This window comes from Gadus morhua, chromosome 9 (assembly GCF_902167405.1).
Source record: "Gadus morhua chromosome 9, gadMor3.0, whole genome shotgun sequence".
NCBI lineage: Eukaryota > Metazoa > Chordata > Actinopteri > Gadiformes > Gadidae > Gadus > Gadus morhua.
Window position 1 is genome coordinate 3,765,040 of NC_044056.1, and position 17,679 is coordinate 3,782,718.

The 17,679-nt window shown below is 43.5% G+C and overlaps 1 protein-coding gene across 3 annotated transcripts; it reads right to left on the reverse strand.

Moving 5' to 3' along the window:
- Window positions 1–8,729: 8,729 nt before the first annotated feature.
- On the reverse strand, window positions 8,730–17,673 carry nr2c1 (nuclear receptor subfamily 2, group C, member 1). 3 transcript variants are annotated; one of them, XM_030365870.1, is made up of 14 exons: window positions 17,369–17,673; window positions 16,352–16,478; window positions 15,832–16,065; window positions 15,170–15,248; window positions 14,900–15,079; window positions 13,390–13,540; window positions 12,709–12,805; window positions 12,007–12,191; window positions 11,044–11,197; window positions 10,734–10,855; window positions 10,375–10,517; window positions 10,104–10,241; window positions 9,910–10,015; window positions 8,730–9,685 (listed from the first exon to the last, which is right to left on the reverse strand). In XM_030365870.1, the coding sequence occupies exons 2-14, from the start codon at window positions 16,421–16,423 to the stop codon at window positions 9,514–9,516; spliced, it is 1,833 nt and encodes a 610-aa protein (XP_030221730.1). In that variant the 5' UTR covers window positions 16,424–16,478; window positions 17,369–17,673; the 3' UTR covers window positions 8,730–9,513. The 3 variants fall into 3 exon arrangements, with proteins under 3 accessions (XP_030221730.1, XP_030221728.1, XP_030221729.1); XM_030365868.1 differs by having other exon boundaries at window positions 13,375–13,540; XM_030365869.1 differs by having other exon boundaries at window positions 13,375–13,540; window positions 17,561–17,670.
- Window positions 17,674–17,679: the final 6 nt, after the last annotated feature.

The following is a 17,679-nucleotide window of genomic DNA, read 5'->3' on the forward strand; positions in this document are numbered from 1 at the left end:
CCTCATGGCTCTGCTGAGTCGATGGGGCGAGGGGAGGGCGGAGTTAACTCTTTCACTCTCCCTCCCGTCCCGTAAATAAAGCCATATGTAGAGCATTTATGGAGGCTCTGATGTAGACCTGTGGTCAAATATTATGCAAACATTATTGAATACATTTATTGCTACTCCTGAGCAGCTCTACCTTTAATTTGCAAGGTATTCAAATCCATAATTATAATGTAAATTATAATTATAAAAAATATAAACTACAAATCCTACTTCATATAAACCTGCTTAAGGCCTACTATGGAATCATACTGCATTTATCCTGTTTTTCTCGAACTAACGACATCATCTCTGAGATTCCTAGAAAACTTATCAGGATAAAAAAAAAAAAGAGAAAGAGAAGCCCTTATTCACTTGAGAGCTCGAGTTCAGGGAAGAAAACAAGTCCTGCCTGTTCAGTTGAATCCAGTGTTATTTTGGTTGGAGACCAAAACATGGAGACATTGGGAGATACTGTATGGTATTATTAGTTTGTCAACTTTGCAGGCCGCAAAGCCCATTCTGACATAATCTGGCATGTAGCATGTAACTTAACAGACAGTGCTGTAGTCATATAGAATCGCTGGGGGGTCAGGCTGATAAGCAGCAGAAACCCGATAATTATTCATTAAGAAAAACATATATAATGTACATGTATTTGGAAATATTTCCTTGACATTAACGCCAGGGACCATGGCAGTTAAGAGCTCTACAAGTCTCACAACCAGTTTCGATTAAAAAACTAAATTGTTATCAAAATGTTTTGGAAATTCATAATTTTGGAAATATAAATGAATGCCCACATCCCCACCAATTGGTTGGGGAAGACATAGATTTCCAAAATTGTCAGGTTCACCAATCGTGAATAGAAACAATAAAATAAAATAAAGTAAGAGAAACCGTAATAATACAGCTAGATTTGGAATATGTACATTACATACTGTTCTGCAAGCTTTTTATCATTGTCTCTTGACAGCTATATCATATTCAACCAAAAAGATTTTCTGGCTTCCACAGTTCCTGGTCGAGCCTTAAGTTGTGCAGTTATATGTTCAAGGTTGACAAGGCTGTGGATCCAGAATGATTTCATGCATGGCTTAAGCCTTTTAGTAGAGGTTTGAGAGATAGACAAAATAATAGTGGCAAAAGTGGACTGCCCAGTCTCGTTCCACGTTGCAGTGGAAATGGGGAAGAGATTATGTCAACCGTTGGGACACTTGCAAAGGTAGACTGATATTGTGCCTTGATCATTGAAGGGACAATTAAGCCCAAATCCAAAACATTGTAATACTGCCCACGTATTTTACCACTCCACCCTATCGAAAGCTTTTTCTGCACTGAGTGAAAATACTGCACAAGGATTTGGGCGAGTGTCTGCAACATTTATTATATGCAGCAGCCGTCGCATCCTACAAGGCATCCCACGTCGCATGAAACAAGGCATCCCTTGATAAAGCCTGTTTGGTCTTCATTGGTTAGAGTATGAATAGCACACAGGGCAAGAGCTTTGGCATACATGTCGCACCTGATTAAGGACATTGGCTTGTAACTGGAGCATTCAAGGGGTCCATTTACTTCTTTCAGTAGAAAAATGATCAGTGCTGATCTCTGTGAAGTGTCCCAGTCTTAATTGCAAAATTCAGAGCTCAGCAAAAGTGTACCCAAAGAGTCCCAAAGTCCTAAATATAGCTAAAGGGGAAGGCCGTCGAAGCCTGGCGATTTGCCTCTGTCTAGCTATTTTAGAGCTCTGTGCAGCTCACCAAGTTCTTGTTCAACATCCAAACAATCTTGGTCGGTCTTCGAGCTAGAGGGTAATTCTCATTTATCCAAATTATTTGAGATAACCATTGAACTCAATTTCAGATTTGTAAGAATTTGCAAAAACGTTTTCAGATTGTCACTGATGGTCTGAAGAGTTGTACAATTGTCATTAGCTGTTTATTGCTGTGATATGTACCTTAGTCACACAATCTTTACGCATTGGTGCCAGCAGATGACAAGAGTGCTCTGATTCAAAGTAGTACTTCTCTCTGGTTCCATGCAGGATCAATTCTCCCTTTGATAAGGTTTTTTGTGTTGTATTGTTCTTTCAGAGATGAAAGGCAGCCTTATGATCTGAGAAGTTATGCTTTTGTACATTTTGTAGTGATTCGGTTTTCACTTCTAGATTTTTGATCTGGTAAGCCTTTGTTTTAGCTAGGTTTGAAGAAAATTAAACACAAAAACCCAGGATGAAACATTTTGTTGTCTCCCATTGCAATAAGTTAAGGCATCCACTTGCATTACTATCTTGGATATCTAGTAGTTGGTCATTGAACAAGCTAAGGAATTCTTAATTAGTTAATAGGGATGTCATCAGCCGCCTTCTGGGGGCCCTTGTGCTATTTGATCAGATAATAGAATAGGCTATAAAGTAATGGATAAATTCCCTGGAAAAATAAGCCTTGGCTAACAAAGATTGAATATCTTGGAAAATGTCTGGAGTAAAACGTTCAATCTTTACTGGTGGTATTCTCTACATGCCAAATGATTGTTTGATAAGCGTATTCGAGAAGTTGGAAGAAAGAATAGCCGTAACATCTGGATTCGATTTATCCAGCCCACCCAATGGACTGTAGCAAATATATATCCATCCATCATACATCCAGATGGACACTACCACTTGTGACGTCACGACAACACCGGAAAAGGCCGATTTTATGAGGGCTTGTAATAGCTTATCACACCTGGTGTGCATATCACCTCTTTTCAGTCCACTACATAGCGCTTGTCTTCTAGTGCCGCCAACTGGATTTAGTCTACTTGAAATGGGTCTATTTACCAGCTGCAGCTACTTCCTCAAGTTCAGTGCTCATCTCTTTTACTGCTTCATTTGTCTTTCATATGTCTCTCCTTATATTACATAGTGCAGGAGGCAGAAACCTTAAGGAACAAGAGTGATCCATCCTTCCAGGGATTGGTATGAGCGAAAAGTGAAGTTAGTTAATCGACAGACATTTAGGCAAGGCAAAAAAACACTAGTTGAGCAGTAGTGTGAAAGCACCCTTTAAAAAAACAAGGCTGTTTTAATTTGCCACCACGAACAGTTGGACAAGAGAAATTTCAAACCCATGGCGACAAAGTCAAGTTGCGTGTGTGGGACATTAATCCACAGTCCCAAAATGAACTTATATTGTATGAGGTGCTGTTCGTTGGTCATTCTGAAGTAATGCCCAAGAAAAATAATAGGTTCACCTTAGGGCATCGTGTATTTAGTTATAAGTTGGATCAGCACATCCTGGTGGATCCTCAGCTATTTCTAGTCACAACACAATACTTAATTAATTTTGATCAGAAGTGATGGCCACGGTAACAGATGAGACAGTGAGTGATGATCCCTTTACAGTCTGGAGGTCATTTGTACCCCAGGCAGGTCCTCCACAACAGCTCCGCCAATCAGTTGCCTTCCACCAAAGATGCCTCGTCTGGTAAACGGCCTGGTAACATCCTGCACAACTTCTGCATTTGTGCTTGATTTTTAAAGGGTTAGCCAATATTTGTCATAAAAAAAATATTGTTTACAAAATTGATTTTATTGCGCTATGTAGGCCTACAAACTATAATGGTAACAGCAACATTAACAAAAATAGGTCACGACACATACGACCCCAAACCTGAATGACCTCAAATCCCAGCTTTGTCAACACAGCAAAGGATTAAAATCAGAAAGAAAATCTCCTTTACAATAACCTAAAAAGAACCTCCGGGCCTTTGGTGTTTCAGATAAGCTTGTGACGATGTGTGATGTTATCCATTTGTCCCCGGCATTACAATGCTGAGCCTGGTTCATATCTTTCTCTACATCTCCCACCTCCCTGCAGAGAACACATTGAGAAGGTCTTCATAAATACTACTAGAATAAGGGCAAATACGGTAGTTATCCATCTGAAACACTCACCTGTACTGGGCTTCACTCTTGTTCACTCATCATACAGTTTTTTCACCACTCACTGTCTCATCTGTGACTGTGGCTATCACTTCTGATCAAAATGAACACATAAGAAACAATCACCTTAAAACAAGACATCACAACCGTGCTTGGCATTTCAGTTTTAGGGCAGCATTTTATCCAATAACCATATGACTCCTTGAATGGCCATCAATGTAATATGTTTTAACACTAATAAGCACACTGAAAACCTTTTATTTCTCAAGCCTAGTAGAGACTTCTGACTTAAAAGTGTCGAGATCTATTTGGAAGCAGTGACAATGTGACCATCTACATTTGTCCATTTCAAGTCGGGATAGTTCTATTGTCTATACTGCTGCCGCATGCTCCATCATTTTAGCTGTTGAGACTTTCTTATTTAGAAAATGGTGTATGAAACAAATTCCTTGCTTTTTTAACTTTTAGCATTTTTCACAGCTCATATATTTAGAATATATGTTAAAACTACCAACTAGCAGTATTAAAGGTAACAGTATATCAATTATACTTAGCCGACAGGTGCTGGGTTGTAGCGAGTACTTGGTGTAGAAATGGCAAATATTTTCGGACACAAATTTGAAGTAGAACACAGTTTATTATGCAACGAAAAGCTTGTCTTGAGGTACGGAGGTTCAAAGACGTTTTTGGGGAAATGCAATAGAAAATTAGGCCTTGAGTGTCAGTATGTTTTATGAATGGTCTGCCTGAAGTAGACCAAGATCTAGGTAAAATAGCACATATGATGATATAAATGATGGTGAGGTTGCAAATGCCAATCCTGAGCGTACTGCCAGATGCCCTCCCTGACTCAACTTCCAAATAGCAATTGTGCACTTTCAGATGCGTTCATCGTGCAGACATTTTATCGTTAACAATCTAATATTGTCATATTGCACACCCCTAACTGTACTACATGCATACACAGCCATAGAGGTTTACAAACTGCATAACTTCCAGTCTCTGCAGCAAACATCAGAACTTTCCACTGAGAAGCCAATAAAAACCAAGGCATCAATAAGAGAATAACCAGCACCTCACCTTGAGTCGAACGATTGAAGATCTTGTAGTCCTTCAATCATCTTCTGGTTTCAAGACACATCCAACAGACTTACCTTGAGGTGATCTGATAGTTTGTGGCTAAGGTTTTTTGCACAATTCCTTTCATTGTGACTATGCATTGCAAGGCCCTACATGTACGGAAGTTAACATTTAACAATACAAATAAGGGAAACCATTGTACCATGTTGTCTCACAACAAATCTGAACCTAAACTATGAACTCCTTCAATGCAAAATACTGACAATTGACAAATAAGATAATTCCCGGTATAAACTTTACGGACCAAAAAGATAATTTACACCAAGCATAATCATAAGGTGAAGAGACAGAAGTGTGCAAGGTAGGAATATTTTAGAGTTCCAGAAGTTGTACCAAACAATCTTCCTGATTTAAAAATTGAATATGCCCCCTTGCATTTCAAATACTTTTGTCCACTTTTTCACTAATCTGCAAAACATTGCATCTACTTTTCCATAAATGTTGTCTGACTGATGAGGTGTGTGGTTTGAGGGTGACAAGAGATGCACAGTAGGCTACAGTGATGACTTTGATCTACAGTTATGTAGATGAGCCATCTCAGAAGAATAAAAGTGTTCAAGAGGCCATCATAACATCAATTACATTAACTGAAATGTCCTTCCAAACTGACAGGGATTCCCCAAGGAGAAACAGCAAGGACAAGATGTGAGAAATCTTCCTCGGTGACCAGAAGACAACTGAGGTCTTACACCATCTACATATCTCTTGATGTCCCAGTGATGGTTTCTTTACCTCCTAAAGTGAAAGACAGCACAACTTCAGTTTCAAGAGGAAAACAGTATGGATGGTTCCCACGTTGTTTCAGATTCTTCTATTCACTACTTGAATCTCATTGGAATTCACCAGCCATCTAGCTTGACAGAGTTCTGAACCTCATTTTCCTTGGCCAGGACATCAAGGATCTTGTAATGAGTACCCATTGCCAGGCCAAACCCAGTCCACAAATAAAGTACCCTGTACCAGGTTTAACCCTGGTCCCAGGTGCCAGGTCGAATCCGGCCACAAATGTAGTACCCTTCGTAAGGTCCCATCCCGCCCCCCTCTCAAATGTTGCACCCTATGCCAGTTTCAACGGGGGCCACATTTCGTGTCCTATTCCAAATCCGAGACTTTGACACACAATACCCAATGCCAGTTCAAACCCTGGCCACACATAAATGACCACCTGCTCACTGAGCGGCTTTGAGCTATAGAACTTTTAAAATGAATAACGTTTTAATTGCACTTTTAATTAAGTTGTGAGATACGTAATGTACTTGGTGAAATTTGGAAATAAATAAGTTAGAGTTTACACAATATTAAAAACACCTAATTAAATAATCTATATCGAATAATTAAATCCCCTGCGATAAAGCTGATTTAACCTGATGGTTAAAGTGGGACCATCAAGTACAATCTCTCAACCTAGATTTAGAGAGATTAAAAAATTCACAAACGAACATGCACGCTGTCAAGATTGACTCAACGTCTCTGAGGTTGACGTTATTGCAGTCCTGCAGTTTCCTGACTAAGAAGCCTTCACAGAAAACCTTTGGGTACTCCAGCCCAAAGACGCAAGCCTTGCTAAGGTATTGGACTATTGGATGATCTGAAGACCGATCCCATCAGAAAGATCCCAACCTGGACCTTTTTTAAACTGAATTCATGTGGATCTCCAGCTGGGGATGCAGAGAAACCCTCGCTAAGGCTTCGCTATAAATGGAGGAGAACGTTGAAACGTGCACGGTTCTCTGGTGCAAGACCAAGGTTTTGATGTTGTCGATGGATTAGGAGCATCTTGCCCCTGGTGTGTTCAGCTTTGAGAATCGCTGTCACTATCTTCAAGGACGTTCATGCAGCTGATGTCACAAGGGCTTATTCAACACTTGGTTTCCCCCCAGGGGGAACGTCAAAAGAAGTGTAGACTGCAGACACCACTGTATTCTAATATGAATATCAGGTCACTCAGATGATCACACGTCGGTCACACTCAGATGATCATTCGCAAGGCCATACTCATGTGATATAGATGTAGATATAAGTAATGTATTGTGAAATCAGACATTTCCTCAATCAGAGGAAATGTTGAAAATTTTTGGTTGAACCCACAGAAATCCAGCACTATATTTACACCTTACACCAGAACCCATACTTGCAACAAAAAATACTTGCAAAAAACAGAAGTGTTGTTTTGAGCATTTCCCATGCTCAAAACAAAACCCTTAATATTCAAATCCACCTGCAGCTACAGGTTGAATCAGCCAACCAGGAAGACGTCAAACATGAACATCAAAAAAGCCTAGAAACGTATTGACTTAGTAAAGTAATAAATTTACTTACTTTCTTATTCATATTTAAATTGTGTGACTCATAAAGACGGCAGGTTCTTCTTCATAGTTGATCTGTGAAGGAATGGAAGTAGATTAGTTTCAAAGCTCAAATAAGTGCTTTATTCGATTATGTGCAGCAATTACTATATCTACCGTTAATTCATAATATTCAATCTCCCCAATCTTTGGAATGCATCTACACCTATATTTTTGGATCAGAAAATTTGTTGATTGGACTCATTCAACTAGATTATTATGATAGTCTATATAAACGAGCCAGACAACATTAACCTATAGAAACTATTCAAAATGTTAAAGTTAATGGATTTTTTTCACTTGATTGCTAAGAAACAGCTTTGATCTTTATGGTATAGGTGGCCTGCGTGTTGAAATAAAAATAAACTAATGACAGATTAGATGTGACAATATAATACTTTAAAATAGGTGACGTCAAATAGCAGCGCGAACCAACACAATCAATTATTAGTAGTGTTCAGAAATTCAATTTCAGAAGTAGGCCTCGGCCTAACTCACCGTAGGTCCGGAGAAGTCGGTTTGCTTCGAAATGTCTTCGTAACCAGTGAAACAGAGGGACTGAACTGATCCAAGGGACGCCCTTGTTGCAACAGGTCCGCTAAACCAAGGGAAGGTGATGGTGAACAAATTATTCTAACTAAATGCAGGGGCGGCACCTCTGTTTGCCTTGTTAACAAGACGAGCTAGTCTACTTTGAGTGTATTTTTTTCGAAACATCTTGGCCATCCGTCAAGTGCATGACATGTTCTGCGAGATTTTATCTTTGCCTGCCCGCCTTCCACTATGAACAGCTTTCAGACGGCTGGTTTCAGGCAACTTTCTCACCCATCAGAGCATCTCTTTGATTGGCTCGAGCAATCCATCCTTCCGTCACTTGTCAATCACACAGGTTAGTGAACGCAACCCCTCGATTGGCAAGCAACGGAGTGAGTTTTCTGGAGTTTATTTTCCAAGTATTGCTATTTTTTGATAGAAAATCCTATCTAAATCATATTTTTATGACAGGTTGGGCTAAGGGTATCGAACTTGAGGATCTAACAGGTATCATATCAAATACCTTGGCTGGGACATCACCATGGACCTATAAAGAAAGGATGTGACCCTAACCATTGAGAATGTCCTTCCCAGTGCCTATGACGCTGGCTTCCTGCACGCTCACTTTACAAATGTAGCTAGCGTGTTTGACATAACATGCTATATTCTAGTCGGCTACAAAAATATATTATATAAATAGTAAAGAACAGATTTTGATACTCATGTAATCATTAATACAAAGTAAATTCATGACAACATTACACATTGTATGGTATTTTTTTTAATTTCCAAATGACTTGATGTTTAGTAACATTAATTTCTCCACATGATGGAAACCCGGTACAAGCAACTATTGCCCGTGATATCTCTTCAGTTTGTTCTATGTACATATAGTATACATAATTACTGCAGATCCATGTAATATCTAATTCTTTCACTTATTATGCAGACCCTATATCCTTTGGATTGGTGCGCAAACAAGATAAAGGTTTTAACCTTTTACAATAACAATAGCTCCTGCAAAATCAGTTCACATTATGCCAATGATTTTACTGAAAAAATGGGGAGGGGGGGGAAAGCGCAACAATATTGGAAATCAATAAAAAGCGACGACTCTCCTTCGATCAAAATACCAACAAGTTCAGCACAAAATGAATACAGAGAGCATGTGAAGCATAAAAATACTATGTACAATAATAATATTATAAAAAAAAAAAGATCACTCTACTCATAAGAGTTCATCGCTGAATGAAGGGCTAAAGAAAGGCTTTCTCGTCACAGTCGTGTGTGCGTGTGCGCGTGTGTGTGTGCGTGTGTGTGTTCTCTCCGCCCTCACGGCCCCCCCCATGGTGAAGGAGTGACCAGCTACGCTAAGGTCACACCGTTCCAGAAGACACAGGAACAGGGCCGGGCCGCTGGGAGTGTGTGTGTGTGTGTGTGTGTGGGGGGGGGGGGGTACCGTGGGGCAATTTCAGCAAAGCATTGGAGAGAGGGAGGGGAGGGGGGGGGGTACCGGCCCCGTCCACCGAGAACCGTGGCAGTGCTTCAGACCCCAGATGCATTCTGGCTGTTGTAGTCCGTGGACTCCATCTTGAGGATGTAGGGGATGATGCTGTCGATCTGCACGTTGCCGATGAGGCCGGCGAAGAAGAGCTCCTCCGTGACGGCGGCGCTCATCAGCCTGAGGGCCGGCAGCCGCATCAACAGCTTGGATAACCTGAGGACGGACAGCACCAAGCCTCGTTAGCGTGTCCGGGCACGGTACTCATTAGTGAGCTGCACGGTTTTATCCCCTCGACTTGCAGTGAGGGATCCTTGCAGATGCACAGAGGTTACACAGACTGCCGCCATTTGGGTTCTAACCAAGAACCCTTGTAGTGATGTGTGAGTCAAACAACCCAGGGCTGGGTGTACGGGTGCAGGTGGTGGAAGCCTACTAACCGGTAGGTGTCCTCGGGGTAGCACCTAGTAACATAGTCCTGCAGCTCCATGTAGGCCTTCTCCTGGAAGCGTTCAATCTGCAGGATGTTGTCGATGCCCGGGTGATCTGGTGCAGCAGAGCGAACGAGATGTCAGTCAGTCGGTCAGTCGCTCGGACACAGACACGGACACCGAGACAGACGCACAGTACTCACCGGGACTGAAGAGGACAATGGCTTTGAGGTAGGCATACTCGTAGGCATCTGGAGAAAGCTTAGACATGCCGTTGCAGAACTCCTGCATCCTCCAGATGTGCTCCATCACCAGCTTTACCCTTTCTGGGGACAGTTTCTCTGCAGGAGACAACACACACACAACGGGGGGGGGGTCAGCGTGTGGCGTGGCAGGGCCTTTGGTATTTGACCCAATTAGACACAGAGAAAGAAAGGCGATGCATTGGTTATATAACAAACTGGGCCTGCGTACCTTCCTGCAAGCTCGCCTGCAGGTGGTTGATGATCGCTCCGAGAATGGTGCCAACGTTCATAGTGTTGGAGCACTGTGCCAGGCCCAGGGCAAACAGTTCGTTCCAGCAAGCCTTCATCAGGTTAATGTCATTATCGTGACCACTGGAAGGGTCAAAAGAGGCAAAAGGGGACAGATGATAGATTACAGTACAGCAAAACATTGTTTTGTACATTATTGACCACACACAAGGCCGCGAATAGCGGTCTTGTGTGTGGTCAAAAATGCACAAAACAATGTTTTGCGCATTATTGACTGCCAATAGCGGTCTTGTGTGTGGGGAGTATTAAACCAACCCGAGGGCTGAGGTGAACACTCACGCTAACGCTTGGAAGGCAGGAATGGAGCGGGCCCAGTGCATGGAGAGGAACAGCAGCCGTGAGGCCGACTCACAGATGTAGTTCACATTCAGGTACTCTGGCACAGGCAGAGGCATCATGAGCTGAAATGATAGGGTTGTGTCACTACACGAGAGGGTCAATACACGAGTCCTGTAAAGCCATAATCTGATTCCAGAGGCATCTGTTCGTATTCATCTGCAGCCTGGTTAAAATCATGTTTGAGTCGTTTGGGTCTTGATTGGGTCGATGTGTTCATCGAGTGTGCCCGTTGCAGGGCGCGTGTTTTAACCTTGAAGGGGACGTGGCCGTCGGACAGAAGGGGTCCTTCCAGCTCCACCACCGGTCCCGACTGGTCCCCGGACATGAGCTGCATGGTGGCCTCCAGCGACTGACCCGCCGAGCCGTCGGACGGGGTGAGGGCTTTGGCCAGGGTGTCAAACGCTCTGGTGGGGACACGCGACAAGACGGTCAGTACGTGGGAGGACCATGGGAGGCCGGGCCTTCAGCTGTGCCGCACCGGCCCTCTGGAACAATCTCCCCACCTCCTTAGAGAGGCCAAGTCCATTTATTCTCAAAACTCACATTTATTTTTATTTTTTGTTGTGAGGCACATTGGGTCCTAGAAATGTGCTACACAAATGATTTATTATTACTATTATTATTATTAAGTCTACACGGATCCAATGACCCGTATTTTTTTTTTTGCAGAGGGAATATTCGGAAGTTCAAATGCTGAACCCAAGGGCACAGTGCCCTACATATTTAAAAACCCATGCCGTGTGGGTGTGTGACCCACATACTACGGATGTCAATACGAACATTTCGGAAGTAAACAAGATGGTAGTAGTCAGGGTGTTTGACTTGTAGTCCTAACTTGTATATATAATTAGTATAAGATGGTTTGGATGACTAATAAATAGTATGGAAATAGTCATGTGGCAAAAAAGGATTAGAAAAACAAATGGTGGAGGAGGCAGAGTGCTCGCAGTTCCTTTCTGACTGTCCATTTATGCCTCACTGTAAGCCAATCTAATAAAGACACAAAAGAGACTAAGCAGATCCCACAGTACCCATCAGAGGAAACTCTATTAAAAGGTTTTGTGTGTGGGAGTAAATAAAGACCCACAGTATCTTTCCAATGGTGGGCCCATCTGTATCACAGTCAAGGACTTTTATTTTGAAACTGCCATCTTTCAATCTCTGAGTCCGCCCACCCGTCTCTAACCGAGCGCCCCGAGCGGCGCCGCCTTACCGGGTGATTTCACTGGCGGTCTGCTCGTCTGCCTGCATGTCGGTCATGGAGCTGTCTCCGTTGCTCAGGTTGTCCACGCCCATGAGGTCGTTGGTGCCGTCGTGACCCTCGTGGGCCTTGTTGAGGTGGGCCAGGGACGTCACCACGTTGGCCAGCGTGCTCAGGTCGCCCTGACACGGGTCATCCTGGGGAGGGGAGAACCGCTTTTAGCGTCAACGCACTCCTCCGGGAGATGGGGTGCTACCAGCCGGGAGGGCACCGGTGGTGAGGTGAACAGTGGTTTCAATCAAACGTTTGCGTCAGACTTGAGAAAAACAACATTCCTGATCGGCCACTGTTATGCAGCGAGTCGGAGGGATGGAATTTTTAATTCAAGCGTAATTTGGATTAAATCATTAACGCTGTCAACCGTACACATTGTGAAGAGTATACATGTTATCAAGAGGACAGTAAAAATGAATTAAGAAAACAATAAAATCAATCGGGAGGAAACAGGAATCCAAAACATTGAACCTGGTTCTGGCAATTTGGGCGTCGTTCGGTAACCATGGCTTGACTAGCACTTAAAAAGTAAGTTAAATTAAGCTTAAATAAGTTAACATAAGCAGAGCAATTGCATGATAACACAGGGGCCCAGGTCTATATCTCCCAAGTACATCAGCCGTCGGGGTAAGAACCCCTCTGTAATTGCGTGAGAGGTACCGTGTCTGGGGATACCGGGACCATCATGTTGTTCTCCAGCTTGGGGAAAGGCTGCTGGATGTTAAGCAACATACTGGACTCCAGCAGGTTGGTGGACCTACAAACAGATGCCACATCAGAATCCTCTTTAAATCATCACAATTTAAATCTAGGAAACATACAACATGCCAAAAAAGGACAAAACCCGGTTTGTATTTGTTTTGATAAATATCTCAAGTAAAATGTACAAATGACTTTGCACTTCAGTCCCCCCCTTAATGTAATGAAGCACATTGAAACATGCCAACTGCAGGTGTGATAAGCCACTACAAGCCGTTTTCAAAATCTGCCTCTTCCTGTTTTTTTTGGTGACATCACAAGTGGGCGTGTCCACCTCGATGTATGACGGATAGATGAGCAACGTTTTCTACAGTCCAATGGGTAGGCTGGTAGACTGATCTATCAAGCACACATCTAGGTGGACACGCCCACTTGTGATGTCACTAGAGGCAGTTTTTCAAAACGGCTTGCAACGGTTAATCCCACTCACACCTGGTGATATAATATAGAACCTTTAAATATGCATCGGGCCGAAAGACTTCTATGGTATTACAGGTGAAACATGTGTGACATCAGATATTATCTAGACACTAGTTGTCTTCAAGTGCAACGGAGTGTGGGACTGACTTGAACGACGTGTACCTGGCGGTTTCCTTATCGGTCACGAAGGTCGGCGTGGCAGCGAGGGGACTGCACAGGTTCTTGCGAATGTAGATCTTCTCTGTGGAGGCCGCACAGTTGGAAGACTTCTCTCTGGTGGAAACTTCTACAGGCTTCCTCTCACACTGCACCGCTGAAGGACGGGAGGAACAGACTTAGGCCACGTTTATACGTAGCAGCGTATTTATAGAAATGAATAATTCCCCCCCTCCGTTTTCAAAAATAACATTGTGCACACAACATCGTTTTCAAAAAAGTTGTTGTTTACATCAAAACGCATAAATACGCCGTTGAGCGCCATTATAACTATGCCAAACCTATGGGCGGCAGTGTAGGGAGAAGGATAGAGCAATGCAAGCCAATCAGAATCCTCAGAATCAACAACAACGAATAACACGAGTGTCCTCCTGTAACAAACTAACTGTAAACATAGGGCGCTCATAAGACGTTAAGCATTTCCTGGCGCATAATGTGACGCTTCAGAACCTAAAACCCCGTTTCACCCCGTTGACACGACAACACATAACCGGCGTTTTCATAAATCTCCACTTTGGCCGGAGTTTTTAGAAATGATCGTTTTCTGTGATAAAAACTGCGTTTTCGTGTAAATGAGAGGCCAAACCGCGTGGAAGTATCTGCGTTTTCCCTTCGTGTAAACGGGGCCTCAAACTTACTTGCATCACACCGAGAGGGATTCAGTTTTCTTGGAATATTTTCCCAAGGCTTATCCTCTGTTTTGGCAACCTTCTGTAATATTCAGGAGCCAGTGTTGAGCCAACAGGCCCTTTGGCGTTTTCACATCAACTTAATACCATCCGTGAAGGCACAACCCAAGCTTAAAGTAGTCCAAATGTCTTCTCCAATGCCACCCCCACCATTAATGATGTAATACGCCCACTGTGTTACCCATTGTCACGGGGATAAGGGCGACCTCTCCTGCCTACCGTACACAGGAACCACTGTGAGCCACAGTTGAAGCCCATGAAATTAGATTCACTTCGCTGCATCCGAAAACTATTTCTGTTCAGTGTCTACTACTACTACTACTTGACAGTACTACACTTAGTGTAGTACTGTCAAGTACTTGACAGACCTACCATTGTATACGTTGGCGGTAGCACGCATTCGGAAACGTTTTCCGTAAATGCGTACTGAGCATTCGGACGCGCTATATTTGTGGCGTACTACAAAATGCATACTATATAGCAGTCAAGTATGAGTATTCGGATTCAGCCCTAGACTTTGGTAGTGCTGATGTCAGCTGAACTATTTTACAGTCTTGATGCACAAAGTAATGTCCCGGGGTATGTTGTGTACTGAGAAATTATAGAACATTCCCCTAAAGAAACAGGAAACAATCCCCTTAAGAAACAGGAAACAAAACAAACACAACACGTTTGTGGTTCTGCGGCCAGGCTCTCTGGCGTCCCGACCCCCGGACGTTCTGCTGTCACAGCCAGAGGGCTGGAGTCGAGGCGAGGGGGTTACTTACAGTCCTGCTTCATGCCCAGGTTGATGCAGCGTTGCAGTCGACAGTACTGGCAGCGGTTCCTGTGGTGCTTGTTGATGACACACTCTCCGGATCCCCTGCACGTGTACACCAGGTTCTTCCTGATGCTACGCTTGAAGAAGCCCTTGCAGCCCTCACAGCTCACCGCTCCATAGTGGCGCCCTGGGGACAAGCAGGGGGACCGTTGCAGCAGGTACGTACGCAGAGGCCGAGGAAGAGCATGAGGTCAAACACACAACGCCAACTGCTCACCTGAGGCCTTGTCCCCACACACGACACAGTACTCCACAACAGGCTTGATGAGAGTCTGGTCGGTACCATCTGTCACAAACTGAGACAACAGAACATTTAAATGAGATGGTCAGGCATCTGTGTACATAGATGTTAGTCATAGATCGCAACGCAAGGCTTATTACAATGTTGTTTTCTTATGCTCATTTATGATGTGGTGTACTATTTCCACTTCTGACAAGAAATGTGGTTCACAGGGCACAGACTAACCCTAACCCTATCCAACGCGACTTACAGCAGTTCATACACACATACACACACAGACGGCAGTGTCAACCATGAAAGGCGACAGTCGGCTCGTCGGGAGCAGTTAGTGTTAGCGGTCTTGCTCAGGGACACCTCAACACTAGGAGGAGTCGGGAACTAACTAGTAAATGCCGGTTACAAGTCAACCGCCTCAGCCTCCTGAGCTAAGCCGACCCCACGTTCTGAAAAAGCATTGTTAAATAAGAATATCAAAAGAACTAATCAATAAAATTAAATAAACACGCACACAAAATACTAGCTGATGTAACAGGAGTAGTAGAAATTCAGTGTAAACATAATTGACAGTAGAGGAAAGCATAATTGTGACAACATTATTAACATGATATGCATAATATATTTTTGAAAACATCCCGTACCTGGATTTGCTGCGAGAGATGATCGGAGGAGGCGAACAGCACCTGGTTCACCCCAGAGCCCTCGTTACCCGAGAAGATGACCCTGTTGGGGGAGCCCTCTTGCTTGGCCAGGATCACCTTACCACCCGATGAGTAGTCTGCATTGGCTAGAATATACTGCTGCTTCCCAGGGGAGGACTGCTCCAGTGCTGTGACGATCTGGATCTTCTGGCCAGTCTGCTGATCAGTCACTATCTACACGAGGATAAAGAACGAGCAGGTAGACGCCGTTATCAAAACTGATATTGTCTTTGAAGTATTATTTTTTTTACTTGTATCCTATTAAAAACAGTACTGTTCCTCACCAAAGCTACGAAGGCCAACCGTTATACAAGACAATACATCTCATCTAATTCTAATAAAGAAATTATCTGCTATGCCCCCCCCCCCAGTCTAAATAAATATAAAATTGCTTGTAGTTCCATTATTATTATTTTCTTTAAAATATTGCCATCCGGCGATGAAGGAAATATGACCACACCTGGATTCGGTGTCCCAATTGCATTCCACTGTCTGCTGAAACTAGTTGAATCCTTTGGGTCTGCCCATCCATTCTGATGTCTTCCTTTGCACTGCTTTCACATTAAAGCCCCATGAGGCGTTAGAATCTGTAAAGTAAACATACGGTTTTCTCATATGAAACCATGATTGCTGATTTAGGCGGGTGTGTTAACTATAACACGAAACGCTGAAAAACGCTGCAATTATTATGAGACAAGATTAGAGCCAACGTCTATGTGCATAATAACGCATGAGTTCCCACAGTCGGTCGTTATACTATCCACAAGTAAAATCGCAAATGAGGGGGTTTTATTGACACTACATTTTTTGTATACGGAGCAGTGTTATTTACATCTAACGTTACAGTATTTTGCATGTTGACAACGTTATGTGTGCGGCGGCCTGTGCTACTCCTAGCCAGTGTTAGCTTGTATGCGCAATATGGAGGGCTTGGTTGAAACAAAATGCAGGGAGTGTGTTTAAAGGAAAAACCGGTGGGAACGGTCTGGTTCTCAACACAACATACACATGCCGTGGACGGCCGGGTATTTAAAATCGATACGGAAGATAAAGGCATTTCTTTTCCTGTGGGTGAAAGGTCAACATTGAAGGGTTAAAGCGTGCTAGGGTTCAGGGCCCGCGCGGAGCTGCAGTCTACTGGCGGTACCGGAGGGCGAACAACCGGACGGGTTCTGCCGAACCGGGTGTTCTGTAGTTTAATCCAACGATTATGTCGGGTCGGCTGCCAACCGCACCCGTTCTGGTGTTAAAGTTAAAGTAGACGGACCAGCCGATGGAGTAGTTTGGGTTTGAGGCGGTTTGATGCTAGGAGGTTAGCATCACAACAACATCGACTCGGCTACGCTAAGTAGCTTGGGTTTCCGTGCAGCCCCAAATGGTCAGAACTCCGGTCTTATTCTGAACACAATGACTATTTACGGACACGAACGCCGTTCATATGGACATAAACACTCGTATGAAGTTGACGTTGCGTTACCTTTTCGTGAAGTTTAACTTTGGTCATAAGATGGGTCCCCGGAAAGGCTAAGGAGCTAGGCGAGCTACTGCTGTGTGCTAGCTAGGTTAGCTAATGGCTGCCTCCGTGCAGACTGCTCAACATCCTACTGGTGTCTCACTCCGGGTTCGTCAGTGTCGAGATCCGTTGCTTCAGTAATTACAAGGTACTTACTCGTTGGAAAGTTTTGTATATCATGTAATACTTCCAGTAAATTAATAATTTGAACAGTTTGTTGCAGTCGCTGGGAGGGTCAGAGTTCGTGACCTTTTTTCCATCGTATAAACATTTGC